Source organism: Neoarius graeffei, chromosome 24 (genome assembly GCF_027579695.1).
Source record: "Neoarius graeffei isolate fNeoGra1 chromosome 24, fNeoGra1.pri, whole genome shotgun sequence".
NCBI lineage: Eukaryota > Metazoa > Chordata > Actinopteri > Siluriformes > Ariidae > Neoarius > Neoarius graeffei.
Window position 1 is genome coordinate 28,538,908 of NC_083592.1, and position 21,756 is coordinate 28,560,663.

General features: G+C 40.9%; 1 protein-coding gene across 1 annotated transcript in view; it reads left to right on the top strand.

Annotated features, from left to right (window-relative positions):
* rasgrf2b (Ras protein-specific guanine nucleotide-releasing factor 2b) overlaps positions 1-21,756 on the top strand; it is a 214,761-nt gene that overhangs the window by 109,236 nt on the left and 83,769 nt on the right. The window contains exons 4-9 of the mRNA XM_060906979.1: positions 9,452-9,541; positions 12,263-12,516; positions 12,763-12,842; positions 14,553-14,746; positions 14,964-15,073; positions 15,243-15,361. Of these exons, the coding sequence (XP_060762962.1) occupies positions 9,452-9,541; positions 12,263-12,516; positions 12,763-12,842; positions 14,553-14,746; positions 14,964-15,073; positions 15,243-15,361 (847 nt within the window). The remainder of the gene's footprint in view (positions 1-9,451; positions 9,542-12,262; positions 12,517-12,762; positions 12,843-14,552; positions 14,747-14,963; positions 15,074-15,242; positions 15,362-21,756) is intronic.

The following is a 21,756-nucleotide window of genomic DNA, read 5'->3' on the forward strand; positions in this document are numbered from 1 at the left end:
GAAAAGGGGATGTCTCACAGTGGTAAACATGGCCTTGTCCCAACTTTTTTGAGATGTGTTGTTGTCATGAAATTTAAAAATCACCTAATTTTTCTCTTTAAATGATACATTTTCTCAGTTTAAACATTTGATATGTCATCTATGTTCTATTCTGAATAAAATATGGAATTTTGAAACTTTCACATCCTTGCATTCCGTTTTTATTTACAATTTGTACTTTGTCCCAACTTTTTTGGAATCGGGGTTGTATCTAAAGCCAGCAGTGGCTTCTAGATTACGAGCGTACTCTGAGTTATCGCTAGTTGTTTGCACTACAGCAGCTGTTTAGACCACCAGCTATTTCACTTCCGGTAAAACTGCTAAGAAAAGTCACATGACTGAAACCCAGCAATATGTACCCTGACTTAGTGAACTATGCTGAGGATGTACAGTACCAGTCAAAAGTTTGAACGGACTTACTTATTCATAGTAATGAGTGTCTAAACTTTTTACTGGTACTATATTTATTGAGAGACACTTTAAAGGAGTTCTGTAAGTTGCTCTGGATAAGAATGTTTGCCAAATGCCATTATAGTAAACTCAACAAAAATAAAAACTTTACACTCGTTTCAAAGTCAATAATTTGAACATTTTGGAAAATAGGTTTGAAATAATGATTGTATTCAATTATCTTGTCATTAAAGATGCTATAGCATACAGATCATGTTTGTCATGGAATCGGTTCCACCGGAAATGCGACGACAATGTCCATGATCAAAAACTGTGAGCCACAACTTAATGAAATCATGTCAATATCGGGTGTGTCCTCCATGGGCGTTCACAACTGCGATACAACGTCTCCTCATGGATTGGATGATGCGTCTGAACACAGCTTGGGGAATGCGCCGCCATATTTGTACCAACATGGCACCAAGCTCCTGCAAGTTCTGTGGAGGGTTCCAGTGGTTCCTGTGGTGCCAATTTGATGGAGACATGTCTGGAGATTATGGATGGTCTGTCGACTGCATCTCATAACCCTCGCAACGTCAGTGACGGATGTTCCCGTATTCAGCATGCCAATGGCACGTTCACGCTGAATGTTTGACAGTCGTGGCATTGCAAATTAACGAATAATTAACCATAAAACCTTGTTTTTCTGAGATGACACTCTACTCTGCTACCGTGAGATCAATTGCACATGTATCAATAGGTCACGTCACTTGTGTCACGTGGAAACGTGATTTTAGCGTGCAGTGCTCTCGCACGTGCTACGTAGGCCCAACCAGTAGAATGAATGTGTGACGTAATGCCCTTGACAATGCATTTAACCATAATCACAACAAGAACTCTTTCAAGAAAAGTTTCTAAACACTATTTGAAAAATAATGAGTGTCAAGTTTTTATTTTTGCTGAGTATAAATGATTGGTGAGGAAGCCATGGCTTAATGGTTAGAGAAGCAGCTTTGGGAACAAAAGATTGTCAGTTTGATTCCCTGGACTAGCAGGAATGGCTGAAGTGCTCTTGAGCAAGCCACCTAACCCCCAACTGCTCCCCAGATTGCTCTGGGTATGTTGTACATCACTCTGGATGAGAGCGTCTACTCAATGCCTTTAATGTAATGTAATGTTATAGGAAAAACAGGCAAAGCAAAGAAAAAACACATTACTCTGAACCATATTCAAAACAACTGACTGGCTTACTTAGCATTTAGAGGCCTATAAATCTCATCTCATCTCCTCTAGCCGCTTTATCCTTCTACAGGGTCACAGGCAAGCTGGAGCCTATCCCAGCTGACTACGGGCAAAAGGCAGGGTACACCCTGGACAAGTCGCCAGGTCATCACAGGGCTGACACATAGACAACCATTCACACTCACTTTAGAGTCACCAGTTAACCTAACCTGCATGTCTTTGGGGGAAACCGGAGCAAACCAACGCGGACAACATGCAAACTCCGCACAGAAAGGCCCTCGCCGGCCACGGGGCTCGAACCCGGACCTTCTTGCTGTGAGGCGACAGCACTAACCACTACACCACCGTGCCGCCCCGGCCTATAAATCTATATACAGAAATGATCATTTGTCACTTCCTGGTAATAACTGTTATTTAGTATAAATACGGAGGTGATTATAGGAAATCGCACACACTGATTGGTCGAGAAATTCAGACTATTTCTTGATAATCACCTTGAGAGACTCGGCAAAATGGCGGCCAGTCACTTTGTCACTATAAGTGAGGAAGAATTACAAATTATGAAAGAAAATGCTGTTCCTAAAAGCACTAAATGTGCTATGGAGTTTGGTCTAAAACTATTTAAAGGTAAGGTGGAATTGTAATTTAATTGATCTATTTCAAAACAAAGTATTTTATGTAACTTGGCATAGATAAATGACACAAGTCTGCACACATTACATTTGCATGCTGCTTTTGAAGATTGAAAAATATTTTTAATATTATTTTTAAAAATAATCACCTGTGTATTTATACTAAAACAATTATCTGCCTCAGGCTCTGTGAATATCAGTGAATAATAACCTCGACTTCATCTCGGTTATTATTTACTGATATTCACTTTGCCTTCGGCAGATAATTGGTAATTAACACAATTTTCTTTAAGCTTGTTTTAATTCCCAAACACTCATCTACTGTTCTTCATTCAGATGACAAGTCATTATCTATAAATGTGTTTGGCCAGTATCCATGAAACACACTCATTGATAATGAGCTAAAGGGCATTTAAACCATAATTTGCATACAGATTAAAGAGGTGATAAAGGCACAGTGAGGTGGCGTTTGATGCAGGCTGGTGAGTGAAGAATGGAGATTGTCCACGGAGAGGAAATGAGATGGTTATCTGCTTTGAGAGCATCCACACATCCTCTTAGTGACCCATATTCCTGACTGATCTAACTGAATATTGTTTGAGGCTTCTGTGTTATCTGACTGTATACCACGCTGATCAAATCATTATTAGTGGGGGGAAAAAAAGATTGGTCATCATGTGGCTGCATGTTTATTGCAGATTCTATGATTAAAGAAAAATCATTGAAACACACTGTCCAGTGTATCTGTAGCTTGGGTGATTATAGTAGCTTGGGTGAAAGACAGTAATTTTCTTGAAATGATTCATACTAGAAGTGTAAAGGCAATTGTTGTGGAAGTGAGTACATGCAAAACATATCCACTGCTTTCATGAATTCTACATTTATGTACATGGTTCGTTAATTTAGGAGCTGAATCCATATAATTTGTCCTTTCAGAGATGTTGCTTCTTTTTCATAAAGGAGGATTTGTCTCTGTGTTACTAAAGTAGTGGATTTGATGTTGTGCTTAAACATTATGGAAAGCCTAAGTAACTGAAATTATTTTTCACTATTTGGGATAAAACTCACAACATAGTAAGACCTATATTGTTAGAATATAATGGTTGTTGTTTTAGATTTTACACTATATAGTCAGTAGGAGTATAACAATATGGATTCAATATGAGGCTCTCAATTCATCTGCATGTTGAATAATACATTCATTGGAGTGTGTAATAAAATAGGCAATTTGTCATAAAATACCTTGCCAAGACCTTACAACCTCTTTATCTCAAATCAGGAGAGGCTACAGGCATTTAAAAACACACTACTCTTAAGCACACAATTTTAGTGAGTCAAAACTCTAGCATACTGTCATGCAAGTTGGCGGTCATACTGTTGCATGTGAGCCAGCATGATATAAATAAAAACACAGACACACTCCAGTCAAATTCAATCCGGGTTAAAAAAATTTACGCAACAATTGGAAAGTTCATGGCTACAGACATGAGACCACTCAGTACAAGAATGCAGGATTCATAAACATGCTTGAACTACAGAGAGTAGCGTGAGTTCAGACCCCCCCCCCCCCCCCCCCCCTTTGTTAGACCAAAGGACAGTTTTCCACTTCGCCTCAGCCCATTGTACGTAAATGAGCTCAGGTCCAGAGAAGATGGTGGTGTTTCTGGATATTGTTTATATCTGGTTTTAACTTGCATTTGTGGATGCAGTAATGAACTGTTTTCACAGATGATGGTTTTCTGAAGTGTCTCTGAGCCCATACAGTGATTTATCTGTGCAGAATCTCAGTCATCCAGGTACATAGTAATCTGTGGTTAGTAGAAGAGAGCAATTGGACTTGCTTGAAGATTCTTGAAAACGTTTCGCCTCTCAACCGAAAGGCTTCCTCAGTTCTGTCTGACTAATAGGGAGTATCAAGTATTTATCCTCTCATGGATCATCATAGAATCCGAATCAGAATGCTGATGGCTGCATTGTAGGTGGCTGATAAAAGAAGTCTTAGACACCCACCTCTGTTCAGTGATGGTCGTTCCAGGTTGACAAAAATGAACGATCCTCTCTGGCTAAGATGTCTGCCAGTTTTCTGGAAGTCCTCTCCAGAAAGACTTCTTTTATCAGCCATCTACAATGCAGCCATCAGCATTCTGATTCGGATTCTATGATGATCCATGAGAGGATAAATACTTGATACTCCCTATTAGTCAGACAGAACTGAGGAAGCCTTTCGGATGAGAGGCGAAACGTTTTCAAGAATCTTCAAGCAAGTCCAGTTGCTCTCTTCTACCAACCACATACAGTGATTTCCACTACAGACACGTATCTGCTTTTAATTCAGTGTCTCCTGAGGGCCTGAAGATCACAGGCATCCAATGTCAGTTTTCAGCCTTGTCTCTTGCATACAGAGATTTCTCCAGATTCTCTTAATCTTTTAATGATATTATGTACCATAGACGATGCGATCCCCAAATTTGTTGCAGTTTTACATTGAGAAACATTATTCTTAAATTGTTGCACTGTTTGCCCACACAGTTTTTCACAGAGCGGTGAACCCCTCCCCATCTTCTGAGAGACTCCGTCTCTCTTGGATGCTTTTTATACCCAGTCATGTTGCTGACCTTTTTCCAATTAACCTAATTTATTTTTAGTTCACCCGGAACTAAAAATGAACCATGCGGAACCATAGCTGCAGGCCAGGCGGGATGAGCTTATGTGATCACGCATCTGTGCGTCGTTGTCATCGTTTGTCCACAATTTACAAAAATCGCTACTCCTCCTACAGGATTGATCGGATTTTGATCAAACTCACATACACTGTTCCGCAGGTGGTTATGCATAAAAGTTGTCAAGATGGTGGCACCACTTGTCATATTTACGATTTTATGGGTGTCTGAAATTTCAAACTCACACACAACAATAGTAGCTGCTATAAGCTACAGCCTCATTGAGGCTTTTTTTTAACATAACACACCTTTTCCAGTCTTTGGTTGCCCCTGTTCCAACTTTTTTTGAAACATGTTCTTGGCACTAAATTTAAAATGAGCATATATTAAAAAGAAAAACATAAAATTTCTCTGGTTCAACATTTGATATGTTGTCTTTGTACTATTTTCAATGAACTATACAGTTTCCATGATTTGCAAACCATAGCATTCTGTTTTTATTTATGTTTTACACAGTGTCCCAATTTTTTTGGAATTGGGATTAAAGTTTCCAGTTTGTGCAGTTTTGAGAAATAATTGGGGTGGACATTTTACTAAGGCCTTGCAACCCCGCACACCATTGCAAATCTGGCCAGAGATATGTTTAATTAATCAGTTATGTTTCATTTTGCTGTACATCTAATGCACAGCGTTTGTTTTGTTACGTGCTACTAAGATCAGACTGAATGGATCACACAAACACTGTCATTATTAAGTTTCAGTTATTGTACTTTTGTGATGCTGAATGTTTTAATCAGTTGAAAGTGGAACCCTAAAACACCATTGGTGCTAAAGAAGGCAACTGGACTTGCTTTAAATTCTTGAAGATGTTTCTTGAAGAAGTACTGAACAGAGGAGGTGGTCTGAGATCCCACTTATCAGCCACCTACATTGCAGTCATTGGTACACTTCCCAGAAAACTGAATACACATCCACACCAAGACTCAGCTGACTTCAATGACTCACATGATGGTAGAGAGAACCAGTGACCCAAAGATCACCCTAACGGACCTCTAGGCTGCTAACACTGTTCATACCCGGCCTCCAGTGACCCTAACACAAACAGGATGACTCAACAACCCATGTGACCTCAACGACTCTCCTTAGGGTTGCTTTTGGTCCACTAGAGGATAAATACCTGGAACTCCCCATTAGTCAGACAGCACTGAAGAAGCCTTTCGGATGAGAGGTGAAACGTCTTTGAGAATTTCGAGCAAGTCCAGTTGCCTTCTTTAGCACCAACGGTTTACTATGACCTGGATGACTGAGAACCTTCACAGACAAACCCTAAAACACATTTTCAGGCAATCTTAAATTTTGCTGTATTAAACTTATCATATCTAGACACCACTGTATCATATCATGTTGTACTGAATTAGAATTTTGTGTGCAGTTGCACTCCTAACAGTTGCATATTTTAATTATAAGAATTTCCTTTGTTTTTTTTATTACCAGTGAGTTTCAAGGAAATAGGTTTCCCTGGTAGAAATTCTTGTTTGTAGTAATTCCTCAGAGGTGGCACAGCCAGTAGCATTGCTACTTCTAAGGGAAAAAAGTACATCTTAGAAGTTGTTTAAAGTAGGTGAATTTCTTTATTTTAATAACAGCAATAACAAAGTGCATGTGAAAAGCCTGACAGACTGAATAATGAGCATCTAAAAATTTTACAATTCTTGAGTAAATCCTGAATAAGTATCCTTTTGACTGACATAGTCCTCTTTAATCTACTCCTCTTCCCTTTCTCTGATTTCTTCAAGGTGTGAGAATGTTTCTCGATTGGGACATTAACTGTATTAGGTTTAATGCACGGGAGAGAGGCACCTGAGTTGTTTGGATTGAGATCACACCAGATCAAAACCAACTTCTCAAACTGGCATTGTTATTCCTTACGTGCCTTACAGTTCTAGGTTTCTGAGTTCAGTTCTTAGCTCAGACGACTCTGTGTACAGACTTTTACATGTTCTTTCCATTTCTCTACATGAGTTTACTCAGGGTGGGCGGCACAGTGGTGTAGTGGTTAGCACTGTCACCTCACAGCAAGAAGGTTCTGGATTTGAGCCCAGTGCCCGACGGGGCCCTTTCTGTGTGGAGTTTGCATGTTCTCTCCGTGTCTGCATGGGTTTCCTCCGGGTGCTCCGGTTTCCCCCACAGTCCAAAGACATGCAGTTAGGTTAATCGGTGGCTCTAAATTGACCGTAGGTGTGAATGTGAGTGTGAATGGTTGTTTGTCTCTGTGTGTCAGCCCTGCAATGATCTGGTGACTTGTCCAGGGTGTACCCTGCCTCTCACCCATAGTCAGCTGGGATAGGCTCCAGCTTGCCTGTGACCTTGTACAGGATAAGAGGCTACAGATAATGGATGGATGGATGGATGGATGGTTTACTCAGGGCTGTCTGACTTCCTTCCTCACTACCTAACATGCCAGTAAGTGATGCTAAATTGCCCCAGGTGTGAATGAGTGATGGCCTGGTGCCATGTGATGGAGATTCCATCCAGTGCGCACTCCCACCTTACACTTAGGTGGGGTTTACATTAGACCGTATCAGCGGATCATCAGATTAACGTTTTTAAAATGATTAGTGTGCACACAGCAACGCCAATACACGATTTGCGTGCACACAGCAACGCCAATACACGGATACGCTCGGCTCCGCAGGCATCCTGCACTCCAAATCACTCCGCCCTGAACAGCGAGTGCCCTCTGGAGGGTGCGCACTCCGGCCCTGCGCAGCTCACAGAGTGCGCGAGTGGAGTGCACGAGCAGTGATTTGGGACTGAGCCGCTGTGTGTGTGATCTCAGTGCATGTCGGGCATGCGCGTCACTTACCACTTGCAAGTGGAAGGATGGCAAGCCTAAAGACGATCATAACTACACAATGGGATGTATTTGCATCAGTATTTGCAGTATTTTCATACTTTTATACTCTTTAATGAAAGGTGATACAAGGCGGAAGTCCGCGCCGTTTTTCAGCCGTCGCGTCACATGACCAACGCCAGCGAATCAGGAAGGTGGATGTCACAGTGACGTTGTCCAATGACGACGCCAGCTAGAGCTCAGCACAGCGTATCCACGTATTCTCAATGTTTACACAGCACCGGACCAGACACGATCTGGATTGAATACGTGGACGCTGGCGGATTCCCGTTTCCCGGCGTTTCCAGGCGTTTTAATGTAAACGGACAGTGCATCCGTGAAGAAAACGAGACAGATACGGTCTAATGTAAACTTGGCCTTAGGCTACATCCACACGACAACGACAACGAGATTTTTTTTTTTAAATATCGCGTCCACATGGGCAATGGATCAGTAAAATATCAGGTACATATGGCAATGCAACGCTTGCTGAAAACGATGCAATACACATGCCACACCTCTACGTGCGCTGTAAGACGGTCCCATCGGAGACACCAGAACAATAGAAGAAGTAGACGCATGCGCATAAATCCCTTCTTCTGTAGCATCAGCCACATAAAGTTTTGATTATTAATCAGTAGCATAAAACGAAAGATGCGGAAAGAGGAATGAATGGGGGTAGATGGAAGCCGGTACGCCAACATTTTGATATCCTCCAGAATTCTTTAATGGTCCGGAATAAATTGAATGCTACACGTTGATGGATTATTTTGTTCTTCTACGCCCTTTTTGAGGAATGTATTGTCGGACTTAAACCAACATCTGAAGAGGTGAGATCGCTCCTTTTTTTTCCTATGTTTGCTGGCGGGATTGTTTTTGTTTTTGGAAAGCACACGGGTGGTGCACGGTTTGGTACTGCTTCCGCAGTGTTTGGACTAAAGACTCTGCCCTAAGGGCTATTCTTTCTCTCTCTCTCTCTCTCTCTCTCTCTCTCTCTCTCACTTTGCACCATTACACAATAAATATTCACAGTGAAAATATTTTGTAAGTGCGTTTCATGAACCAAGTTATAGGATTTTTTGACAACTCGCATCGAGTTCGTTACACTTCTACCCGGCGTGAAGCACTGATAGTCATGTGGTTGTGACGTCATCATAAACAAATCCGTTCTACTCATCCAGACAACTTTGCAACGGCGCCGTTGCCAGAATTTTTCACTCTGGAACCCGTTCTCAAAAGATTTCGTTTTGGGGTACCCAAAACGCCGGTGCTGTGTGGACGCCAGGCCGAAGCGATAAACAATTTTATCAGATTCACCTGAATCCGTTGCCGTGTGGACAGGGCCTTAGTGTTCCTGTGATAGACTCTGGATCCACCACAACCGTGACCAGGATAAAGCAGTTGCTGAAGATGAATGAATGAATGAATGAATGAATATGTAATTGCTCATGTTACAGATGTCATGCATAGAGACTAGATTTCAAAACACTGGAGTGTTCCTTTAGACTATGTATTACTAATATATGACTAGTAAGAGTTTATCATTTTGCTAGTATCATTTAGCATGATACCTGTTTGTGTGAATTTTCTTGAAGATTGTAGCCTTGAACAAAACCAAGGAGCGGATGCGTCCCTATCAAGTGAACCAAGACGAAGACGATCCAGACATCAAGAAGATTAAAAAGGTAGCAGGGTCTATCAGACACAACTCTAAATTATGCCCCTTAACACTTTCCCAAAGCAGAGGAAACTGCTATACCAAGACAATGCTGTCCATTAATCCAAAATTCACTAAAAACATTGTAACTGTTGCCAGCACTGAATTATGAAACCATCCTAGAAATGGACTCTTTTTTCATCTTCAATTTTGAAAAGGACTCTAACTATTTTTAGCCTATACTGAGCACCACTTAATTTGAAAAACATTATTAGCTCATTTGGCCGACAGGCGATGAGCTTATGCTATCATGTGTTGTCCATCGTCCATCCATTGTCCGGTGTCTGTCCATCGTCGTCCACATTTCACGAAAATCGCTTCTTCCCTCTCAATTCTTCACCAATTTTTATTCTTTTTGGCAGGAAGGTAGGTCTGCCTGGGGTGCATATACAGTAGTTTCTACCCAAATTTGCATAATTGCAATTAATAATGAAGATTATGGAGTAATTAGGCCCTAATGAGCAGTTTTCACACACATCGCTTCTTCTCCTTCAGTTCTTCACCGATTTTGAGTCCTTCTGGCATGAAGGTAGGGGTACCTGGGGTGCATATAATTTCTACCCAGATTTGCTTAATTACAATTATTAATGAAGTTATGGACTAATTAAGCCTTAATAAGCAGTTCAACAAAAATTGCTTCTTCTCAGTCAATTCTTCGCTGTTTTGGATTCTTTCTGGCAAATAGGTTGATATTCCTAGAGTGTATATAGCTTCTGTATATAGCTTGTATATAGGGTATGTAGCTTGCAACATTTATTGCGCAAGGTGGCCCACTTTAGATCGTTCCTTCTGGATTAGACGGGGCCGGCGTGAGCTACACCGTCACTGACAGTCTCGTTCCAACATCAAAGAGGATAGCACCTTGTTAACAGGAGTCTTAGCTGCACTCCTGAGGGGTGCAACAGAAAAGTGTTCACCCTAAGATCCAGAGATCATGAGTTCAGTTCCTGATGATGCCACAACCAGTCCATGGCTAGGAGTCCAAGAGAGAAAAATGCCCTCTGGGTGGGAGGGACGGCATACTGTGTTTCCACTGTCAATCATAGCAACATTAAGCAATTGTGGACATCTGCGAGCTTGGCTAATTGGCCAAGACTGAAAATTGTGAAAAAAGACTTCATGAACTACCAGTTTGGCATCCTATATTACTCTGGCTTTTGCCCATTCTGCATTTTTTTTCGTGTTATGTTTATGAATTGTAAGGGTTTATTTACAATAGATAGTTTTCACTGACGTCATGGCCTTCTGGGGAACGCCCCCCAGCTGCCATCTTGGGGGGCAAACAAAACGGACCATCGCCACTACTGGCTACATTATCTCGGATGAATTTATGAAGTTATATAGTCAGTTTTCTAAAATAAAGATCAATGTCGGCAAAATCAAGCAAACAGAAGTATATAGATACATTAGACGACATCTCACGACAACGGTATGCAGCCAAACTGGCCTTGATTGGGGGAATTGACCCCTACGAAGTGGACAAAGATGAATTTTCAAGTGACTATGCAGGGCTGCCAAAGCCTGAAACTGCCAAAGCCTGCTCCAAAGCCTGAAACTGACTTCATCAAACTTTAAAGGCTGTCTGATATATACAACTTTATATATTCACAGCGCGCCTTTTGGTGGATGCCGCCTTTTTCACGGCTGAATCGCGCAGATCCAATTTTTTTTTTTTTTAGGGGGGGCGTTGGAGTGTCTGATTATAATTTCAAAGTAAATTCTGTATTAAAATTACTAAATAAGCAAATCTGTTACAGTCCATGAAACAGGAAGTATAAGGATGAGAAAAAAACAGTTTAAATCGGAAAGCTGCGCACATTTGCGCAGTCCTGCACACCGCTCGGGCTGCGCAAATGTGCGCAGCTTTCCTATTTAAACTGTTTTTTTCTCATCCTTATACTTCCTGTTTCATGGACTGTAACGGATTTGCTTATTTAGTAATTTTAATACAGAATTTACTTTGAAATTATAATCAGACACTCCAACGCCCCCCCTAAAAAAAAAAAAAAAAAAGGATCTGCGCGATTCAGGTGGTATCCGCCAAAAGGCGCGCTGTTTGCATCCCAAACACAAATCAAATCATACAGAATAAACCTAAAATGTTTTTCAAAAATGACCCTTGCGTGAGTGAAGTGACAAGTTTCAAATAGAAACATGACAAACGAGCGATATTAAGTGTACATTACAATGTAAACGTACACTCAGCGGTTCCAGTTAGGCATTCTCCAGAGATTGTTCACATGATGTTTTGGTTTCCAAAAACAAACTTAAACACAATTGATTGTTTATTTAAACAACTTACCACTTATAAAATGATCGGAGCAGACTTTGCTGTGTTTGGAAGGCTGATAATCCTTGCGGTTGATTCTCGCAAGCCATAGATTTCTCCTTTGTATGCTGAGTTTGTTTGCTCGCCTTCGTGCTCCCGTACAGTGGGAATTCCATAAAAGCTCCGCTTGACGTCATCATCTGACCTATTACGACAGCCGTGAATACAACAGGTGTGCACCATTGCTAGCTTTAAATAGTCTGCTTGGGTTCTTTTGAAGACTTTGTACTCGCGCGTTACAATGTGTGCTCAGTCACCCGTACGGTAAGCTGGACCCCCAAGATGGCCGCCACTAGGGATTCCCCGACTCTGTGACGTCATGTGAAAACTATCTATTGACCCACACTATGTCTCCTCTAGGTCCAGAGTTTCATGCGAGGCTGGCTGTGTCGGAGGAAGTGGAAGATCATTGTTCAGGACTACATCTGCTCTCCTCATGCTGAGAGCATGAGGAAGAGAAACCAAATTGTCTTTAACATGGTGGAGGCTGAGACTGAGTATGTCCACCAACTGTCCATTCTGGTAAACTGCTTCCTCAGGCCTCTCCGCATGGCTGCTAGCTCTAAAAAACCTCCCATTAGCCACGATGATGTCAGCAGCATCTTCCTCAACAGGTGTGTGTGTGTGTGTGTGTGTGTGTGTGTGCATGTGTATGTGAAGGATCTATGAGAAGTTTAGTTACTCAAACAGGAGTAAAATGACATAGCACATTCCTTAGTTTTTTGAAGTTTTGTCAAATACAGATACTGTATACTCTTAATAAAAAGGGCATAATGATGAGCATCAACTTTAGATTTCAAAGATGTGTCCTTTTCTTGTACATGACTACCCTGTTCATTTCCTTTTTTCTCTCTCTTTAGTGAAACAATCATGTTTTTGCACGAGATATTCCACCAAGGCTTGAAGGCGAGGATAGCAAACTGGCCTACATTGGTTTTAGGTAAACAACCTCGATTAAGCTTCTCTATTCAGAGCCTGATTGCTGCATTTTACAGTCATCCTCAGCAAAAGATGCATAGCGAGCTGTCAGGCAAACATCAAGGACAAGCCATCTCTATTGATGCACAGCGCTTTAGTTAAACACCATCAGTGACGTCTGCCTTCCCGCTATCTCATCGTCTGCAGACACACACACATACACTCAACAATGAAATCCTCACAAAACGTTGTCTCATCATTCCAGTTCTGAAGGCCAAGATAAGCATTCTCTAATCCTGCCAACAAAACCTTGGCTTGTTTTATGACTTTGGTTATGAGATTAGAGGCCAGTTCTTTTTTCAGTCACGTCAGTTAGGTGGATTTGGCACAAAAAAAAAAAAAAATCTAACTTATGTATGTTTTCAAGAGAATTTTAGGTTGACAAAATGTTCTCTGAATGCTGTAATCCTAGGAACTGGTTTAAAGAATGTTCACGCTGTTAAAGGAGAACTGAAGTCCTTTTTAAACTTGCTTTATTTCTTAATTAGCGTGTTATTCAATTACATTTTCGGTTTTAGTAACCTTATGTCGTGACTCGTATTGGCAACTAATTGCAATTAAATATTATACTTATCGGCCTATTCGGTTTTTAGCCGTGTTGAATTTAGTTCGTTTGGTCCACAGCAGGCGTCGCTTATCCGCGCGATCTTCACGAGACTTGTGCGAGACTTCGAAGCGTGAAGTGTCAGCCAGGTGTCAGTGCCGCCATTTTGAAAACTGTTTTCCAAACGAAATATTGCACAAAAACGAGTTTAAATGACGATTACTGCCTACTTTTTTCAAACTTTCCTGATTGCTTTCAAAACAAACAAAACTTCCGGCTTGATTACGTCAGCATTCGAAAGAGAGCGCGCACGTCTTTTGACAATGTTGGCAGATGTTGGTCAATTTGATTTCCGCTGTACGTTTTACTTCCGTCCTATGATGTCCCGCACAGGTCTCAACGAATCTCGTTTACGGCCATCGCTTTGACATATGGACTGATATATTACAGAGCATATTTCAAACACTCATAACTTGCTATAGCAGCGACAAAATAGCGATCAAAAATGCATTCCGATATTTAATTAAATGAGATAAATAGAATTTTGATAATAAAAAATTTGCCTTCAGTTCTTCTTTAAGTTTTGTTCGTGTTCTGGAAATTTTATGGAACGCTTGCTATCATTCCTGTAACAGGTCTGCACCGTTTTTAGTTTTAGGGATGTTACCACGATAGTAATATAAATTATATACATTTTTTGGAACTGCCAAACTTTGTTAAACTTTCTGTTGTATGTTCTGGTGACATTCCTAATTAACTGGATAGAGTGTTGGGTTTCTTTTTTTTTTTTCATGTTCAGTAAGAAAATGGTTAATTTAACTTTAATAGAATGTAATACACTTCATATCACATCTGGAAAACAAGAAGATGATGGCAATATATTTTTTTAGTTCTTTTTTTAACGCTTTTTTTTTTTAAAGCTTTTTTCTGTTGATTGCGATAGAGTTCCACAAATGTTTGAAATGAATTTTGTAGTTAAATTGTAATATTGGTGATAAATTCTTTTTTCACCCAGAAGCCAGTGGAGAGTAAAAACTTTTTTGTCTCAGCAGTGCATGTCAATGAGGAATTTAAAACAATTAAATCCAAGTAAAGCTTACTCAGTGACACTGTTATCCCTCCGTGTAGCCGATCTCTTCGACATTTTGCTGCCGATGCTGAATATCTACCAGGAGTTTGTGCGGAACCACCAGTACAGCCTGCAGGTTTTAGCGAACTGTAAACAGAACAGGGATTTTGACAAGCTGTTGAAACAATACGAGTCCAATGCTGCGTGTGAAGGACGGATGCTAGAAACCTTCCTCACGTACCCAATGTTTCAGGTATGACCAACACCCCTGTACAGTCCCACAACGAAGCATGCATAGAACATCGTTTTTTTACGATTTATATTTTGTCATGTATAATCACAGGCCATTGTATTTATTCTTGGAATGTATTTACTTTTCTTAAACATGTTAGTCATCTTTTTTTTTTTTTTGCTTTACAACAACACTCACAGTTAAAACTCAGTTATTTTTTCACACTGTTTTCCTACAGATTCCACGCTATATTATAACTCTGCATGAACTCCTGGCTCATACGCCACATGAGCACGTAGAGAGAAAGAGTCTGGAGTTTGCCAAGTCAAAGCTTGAAGAGCTGTCCAGGTAATGCTTTATAGGCATGAAGGCTGCTTGATAATTCTTCAGCCTGTCATTGGAATGAGTGCTAAAGAAGTTGAATTTTGATATTTTTAATGAGCTGTCGGAGTTGTCTGTGTGAATCATGTTCAAAGTCAGTCCAAACAGTAATAGGTTTGTGTGTCTGTGTGTTCAGGGTAATGCATGATGAGGTGAGTGACACAGAGAACATCCGCAAGAACCTGGCTATCGAGCGCATGATTGTGGAAGGTTGCGACATCCTCCTCGACACCAGTCAGACATTTGTGAGACAAGGTGAGCTCCGTTCACCATCGCGACCTTGCTGTGAACGTCCCCTGAACTTTGTTCCCAGCTCAGATCAGGGCTGGTGTGTGTAATCCCGAAAAAATATCTAGTTAAAAGCTGGGAGTAAAACCATGTTGTAAAAGTTCTCTAAGCAGCTCTTTGTGAGGAGTTGAAGTTAATCCTAGGAGTAAATCTTAAATCTGAAGCAAAAGAGACTTAAAAATGATGCATCGCTGTAAAATGATCAACCACACCCTATTTGCAAAATGAGGCCAAACAGTTGTATCAGAGACAGTAGTGAAAGTTATTCTTGACTCTGCGTGGGTTTCCTCCGGGTGCTCTGGTTTCTCCCACAGTTCAAAGACATGCGGTTAGATTAACATGGGGCAGCCATGGCCTAAGATTGGACTGAAGTGCCCTTGAACAAGGGCACCTAAGCCACAACTGCTCCCCGGGGGCTGTAGCATAGCTGCCCACTGCTCTGGGTATGTGTGTGTGCTCATTGCTCACTTGTGTGTGCATGTGTGTGTTCACTGCTTCAGATGGGTTAAATGTAGAGGTTAAATTTCACTCTGTGCTTAAAGGGCATATTCTGGACCAATTTTGTTTTTTTTATATGAAAGAATGTCCCTTTACACACTCATCCAGAAGGGTAATTTTACACAAGGCCATCTGTCTACAGCAGAAAAAAATAAAATAACAAAACTCGTCTGGAAAAATCCCAAGGGAGTCTGGAGCCAGATTCGTGACGTTACCTGTGGAAGCGCCAGCAGGCTGCGAGAGCTTTGCACAGTTTCAGTGCACAGCCTGTGTAGACCAAGCGCTCCCATTTCTCTCTCATTGTCCGGTCTTTTGGAAAGCGATGAGTACTAATCCCATCAAGATTGGTGTTGCTACACCCTCCTACGATACATCTGTTAACCATTTTAATAATTATGTGATAACGTTGAAGAAATTTGCAGAAAACCACCAGGTCGTTTTCTCATAAACAAACCAGCGCTGACGTAGGATTCAGAGGGAGGCGTCCCGCACGCGACGTCACGAAAATCAATGTTTCCTGGGAAATGCAAATGCAAAGTTTTTTTCAGAGGCGGACCAATTCGCCTCAAATGGCTTGATTTCAACTGAATTTTTCTGGTATTGCACAAGGTAAAAAAAATTGCACAAAATGCAAAATGTGACAGATATTTGACCAAAGTTTAATATAAAATAGGAGAATTACATTGATCTTGCTCCTGAATTTACCCATGATATGCACTTTAAGTCTGTGCTTGAGTGTACATGTGACAAATAAAGGCTTCTTGGCTTCTTCCTCCTCTTAAAAATGGAATAAGTATCGAAATCTGGGGACTCTTCTTTTTAAATCAAGGTTTGTATTCGTAAATCTGCTTATATGTAATTTTAGACTACATTACAGGCATTTAGTAGATGCTCTTATCCACAGCAACGTACAACATACCTAGAGCAGCCTGGGAAGCAGTTAGGGGTCAGGTGCCTTGCTCAAGGGCACTTCACAGGGATGAGAATTTTCCGCCGATCGGCAGATTTCCGACTTTTTCAGACCAAAATGATTGTTTTTGAGATCGATGTAAATCCGTTGAGAAATTTTCAGGGGGGTGTATGGTTAACGATCTGTGGTCACCTTATAATGTCTTGATTCTTGGTGGGCTCCGGGTTAACACACTCGAGTCTTGTAATTAACATTCACTTTTGCGACAATTTTCGACTTATTTGCGGTAGAATTTCCGGGAAATCCCATCGCCTGCAGTGTATAAACACAAGTGCGCATGCTCTCCACGCGTGGCTTGCAATCGCCGTTCACCGACCGTACACACTGTTTGACGATATGCATTGGTAACATCGGAAAGACACGTATTCAGGCGGGATATTTTAGCATATCGACAATGGCAGAAGTCCTAGATAAGAAAGAAGAGGATCGAGCGAGGGAGATTGATAAAGGTGCAGGAATAAAGAACTGTTTTTGATGGGCTTGGTTAGAAAGAACACTGAATGTCGAGATCGACAAGCAGACTGTCACAACGAAGCTCAGTGATCACATACGGAAAATAGACGTCCCAGGAAAAGTACTTTGCTCATTGTGTACTGACATGATAAACTATGCTAGTAGAGGGGCAAGGGATATTTAACTTCACATATACACCAAAAAACACAAAGGTAGGTCGAAAATTATTTTGCCTGTTCAATGATTCATTATATTTATGGGGTTAGCTTATCTAATGTAGCATGTTGGGGAGAATCATAGTATCATATCTATATTTCTGATAAAATTTTAGGTATGATACCATGTATAACTCTCCTACTTATTGCTCATTTCATAGGGGGACGGGGGGAATTGCTGGCATGTGCTGGGCGGGAGCTTCTGCCCAAATTTTTTAGGTCGAGATGAACTTATAGTTTTTGATTTAAAAAAAAATTTCCAATATGTAATGCCAATTGTACATGTCTGTTCTTTAATTCAAAATCACCATCTTGATCTTCAAATTGACCATATGGTATATGTATTACAACCCCGATTCCAAAAAAGTTGGGACAAAGTACAAATTGTTAATAAAAACAGAATGCAATAATTTACAAATCTCAAAAACTGATATTGTATTCACAATAGAACATAGACAACATATCAAATGTCGAAAGTGAGACATTTTGAAATTTCATGGCAAATACTGGCTCATTTGAAATTTCATGACAGCAACACATCTCAAAAAAGTTGGGACAGGGGCAATAAGAGGCGGCACGGTGGTGTAGTGGTTAGCGCTGTCGCCTCACAGCAAGAAGGTCTTGGGTTCGAGCCCCGGGGCCGGCGAGGGCCTTTCTGTGCAGAGTTTGCATGTTCTCCCCGTGTCCGCGTGGGTTTCCTCCGGGTGCTCCGGTTTCCCCCACAGTCCAAAGACATGCAGGTTAGGTTAACTGGTGACTCTAAATTGACCGTAGGTGTGAGTGTGAATGGTTGTCTGTGTCTATGTGTCAGCCCTGTGATGACCTGGCGACTTGTCCAGGGTGTAGCCCGCCTTTCGCCCGTAGTCAGCTGGGATAGGCTCCAGCTTGCCTGCGACCCTGTAGAAGGATAAAGCGGCTAGAGATAATGAGATGAGATGAGGGGCAATAAGAGGCTGGAAAAGTTAAAGGTACAAAAAAGGAACAGCTGGAGGACCAAATTGCAACTCATTAGGTCAATTGGCAATAGGTCATTAACATGACTGGGTATAAAAAGAGCATCTTGGAGTGGCAGCGGCTCTCAGAAGTAAAGATGGGAAGAGGATCACCAATCCCCCTAATTCTGCGCCGACAAATAGTGGAGCAATATCAGAAAGGAGTTCGACAGTGTAAAATTGCAAAGAGTTTGAACATATCATCATCTACAGTGCATAATATCATCAAAAGATTCAGAGAATCTGGAAGAATCTCTGTGCGTAAGGGTCAAGGCTGGAAAACCATACTGGGTGCCCGTGATCTTCGGGCCCTTAGACGGCACTGCATCACATACAGGCATGCTTCTGTATTGGAAATCACAAAATGGGCTCAGGAATATTTCCAGAGAACATTATCTGTGAACACAATTCACCGTGCCATCCGCCGTTGCCAGCTAAAACTCTATAGGTCAAAGAAGAAGCCGTATCTAAACATGATCCAGAAGCGCAGACATCTTCTCTGGGCCAAGACTCATTTAAAATGGACTGTGGCAAAGTGGAAAACTGTTCTGTGGTCAGATGAATCAAAATTTGAAGTTCTTTATGGAAATCAGGGACGCCATGTCATTCGGACTAAAGAGGAGAAGGACGACCCAAGTTGTTATCAGCGCTCAGTTCAGAAGCCTGCATCTCTGATGGTTTGGGGTTGCATTAGTGCATGTGGCATGGGCAGCTTACACATCTGAAAAGACACCATCAATGCTGAAAGGTATATCCAGGTTCTAGAGCAACATATGCTCCCATCCAGACGACGTCTCTTTCAGGGAAGACCTTGCATTTTCCAACATGACAATGCCAAACCACATACTGCACCAATTACAGCATCATGGCTACGTAGAAGAAGGGTCCGGGTACTGAACTGGCCAGCCTGCAGTCCAGATCTTTCACCCATAGAAAACATTTGGCCCATCAGAAAACGGAAGATACGACAAAAAAGACCCAAGACAGTTGAGCAACTAGAATCCTACATTAGACAAGAATGGGTTAACATTCCTATCCCTAAACTTGAGCAACTTGTCTCCTCAGTCCCCAGACGTTTACAGACTGTTGTAAAGAGAAAATGGGATGTCTCACAGTGGTAAACATGGCCTTGTCCCAACTTTTTTGAGATGTGTTGTTGTCATGAAATTTAAAATCACCTAATTTTTCTCTTTAAATGATACATTTTCTCAGTTTAAACATTTGATATGTCATCTATGTTCTATTCTGAATAAAATATGGAATTTTGAAACTTCCACATCATTGCATTCCATTTTTATTTACAATTTGTACTTTGTCCCAACTTTTTTGGAATCGGGGTTGTACATTACACAACATCCTGTCCAGATAAAACCTAGTTAGTACACACAACAGTTGAAAGGGAAGTGATGAGTGATGTTGAATGTTGCCTGCTTAATATGCAGGACCTCCTGCTACCATAACATCAGAAGAAAGCTTAAGAGAATTATAGGATAGAACTTTTTTCTGGTTTGCACTTCATTTTAAAGGATTAGAGTATTCAAAGACATGAATAGCAAAAATGCAGAAATATAATACTGTAGAGCTCGTTTATATTAAAAGGTGCATTGATTTTTTTTTAAATCATCAAATGTGAATTGATTAAAAACAAGTCTCTTGTACTATATTAATCATTTTCACCTGGTAGTCCACCAAGAAGGGGAATTTATTTCCAAATAAATTGCAGCTTTTTGCTGATAAAATTAATGGCTTGGGGGTAAAAAAAATAGCCAAAAATCATTAGCTCCCGCCCCCTGGGCCCCCGCCCCTGGGCCCCTGCCCCTGGGGCCCCGCTGGGTGCCTACGGCCCCCAAACCCCCAGCTTTTTTCAGATTTTTAAAATATTTTTCATTCTCATCCCTGCACTTCAGCCATTGCTTTTGGCCCAGGAAATTGAACTAGCAACCTTGTGGCCCCAAAGCTGCTTCTCTAACCATTAGGCCATAGCCTGTGAGAAAAACTGTCACCCTTTTTTGGAACTAGATTTTCATGAATACCTCATTTATCTAAATGTTCCTTTGAACAGTTTAAAATTAAATCTGTTTATATCCATCTTGAGAAATGAGGCCCACTGAGAGTGAACTAAGCATGTTTTATACAGTGAGTATTTTTATGTAAAGTTAAAAAAAAGCAAAAGTGCCAATTATAATAAATGTAGCGCCACTTCCACGGAGGATATTTGGTTATAGCTTCACCATATTGATTAAGGAGTGCTTTTGAGATTTAGTCACTTCACAACATGTAATTATTCTCTGTTGAAAGAAAGATATAACAAAATAAATACTGGAATTGCATTCACTCTGAGTGGTCAGGAATAGAAAGTGTTTTAGCCACGAGATTGTGTGTGTGTGTGTGTGTGTGTGTGTGTGTGTGTGTGTGTGTGTGTGTGCGTACACTAGTGCATCTCAATTAGCATTTAATGAAAAAGTTCAATGTTTTCCATTGGTAATTTAAGAAAGTGAAAATTTAATATATTCTTGACTCATTACACGTAAACTAAAATGTTTCAAGCATTTTTCTATTTTAATTTTGATAATTACAGCCTACAGCACAAAACATTTTTAAAAATCTTAAAATATTGGAGTATTTCATTTCAAGTTTGAGTAAAGCAGTATAAATACCGTGTATCTCTCGGTCTAATTCAGTCCACACAACCACAATCATGGAAAAGACTGCTGACTTGACAGTTGTCCAGAAGACAATCATTGACAAGGAGAGTAAGCCACAGAAGATCGTTGCTGAAAAGGCTGGCTGGAAAAGGTGCACAAGCAACAGGGATGACAGCAGCCTTGAGACGATTGTCAAGAAATGTCGATTCAAGAACTTGGGAGAGCTTCACAAGGAGTGGACTGAGGCTGGTGTCAGTGCATCAAGAGCCACCACACACAGACATTTTTAGGAAAGGGGCTACAACTGTCACATTTCTAATATCAAGTCAGTCCTGAACCAGAGACAACGTCAAAAGCATCTTACCTGGGCTAAGGAGAGAAATAACTGGACTGTTTCTCAATGGTCCAAAGTCTTCTTTTCAAATGAAAGTAAATTTTGCTTTTCATTTGGAAATCAAGGCCCGAGAGTCTGGAGGAAGACTGGAGAGGCACAGAATCCAAGGTGTTTGAAGTCCAGTGTGAAATTTCTGCAGTCTATGATGATTTGTGGCACCATGTCATCTGCTGGTGTTGGTCCACTGTGTTTTAT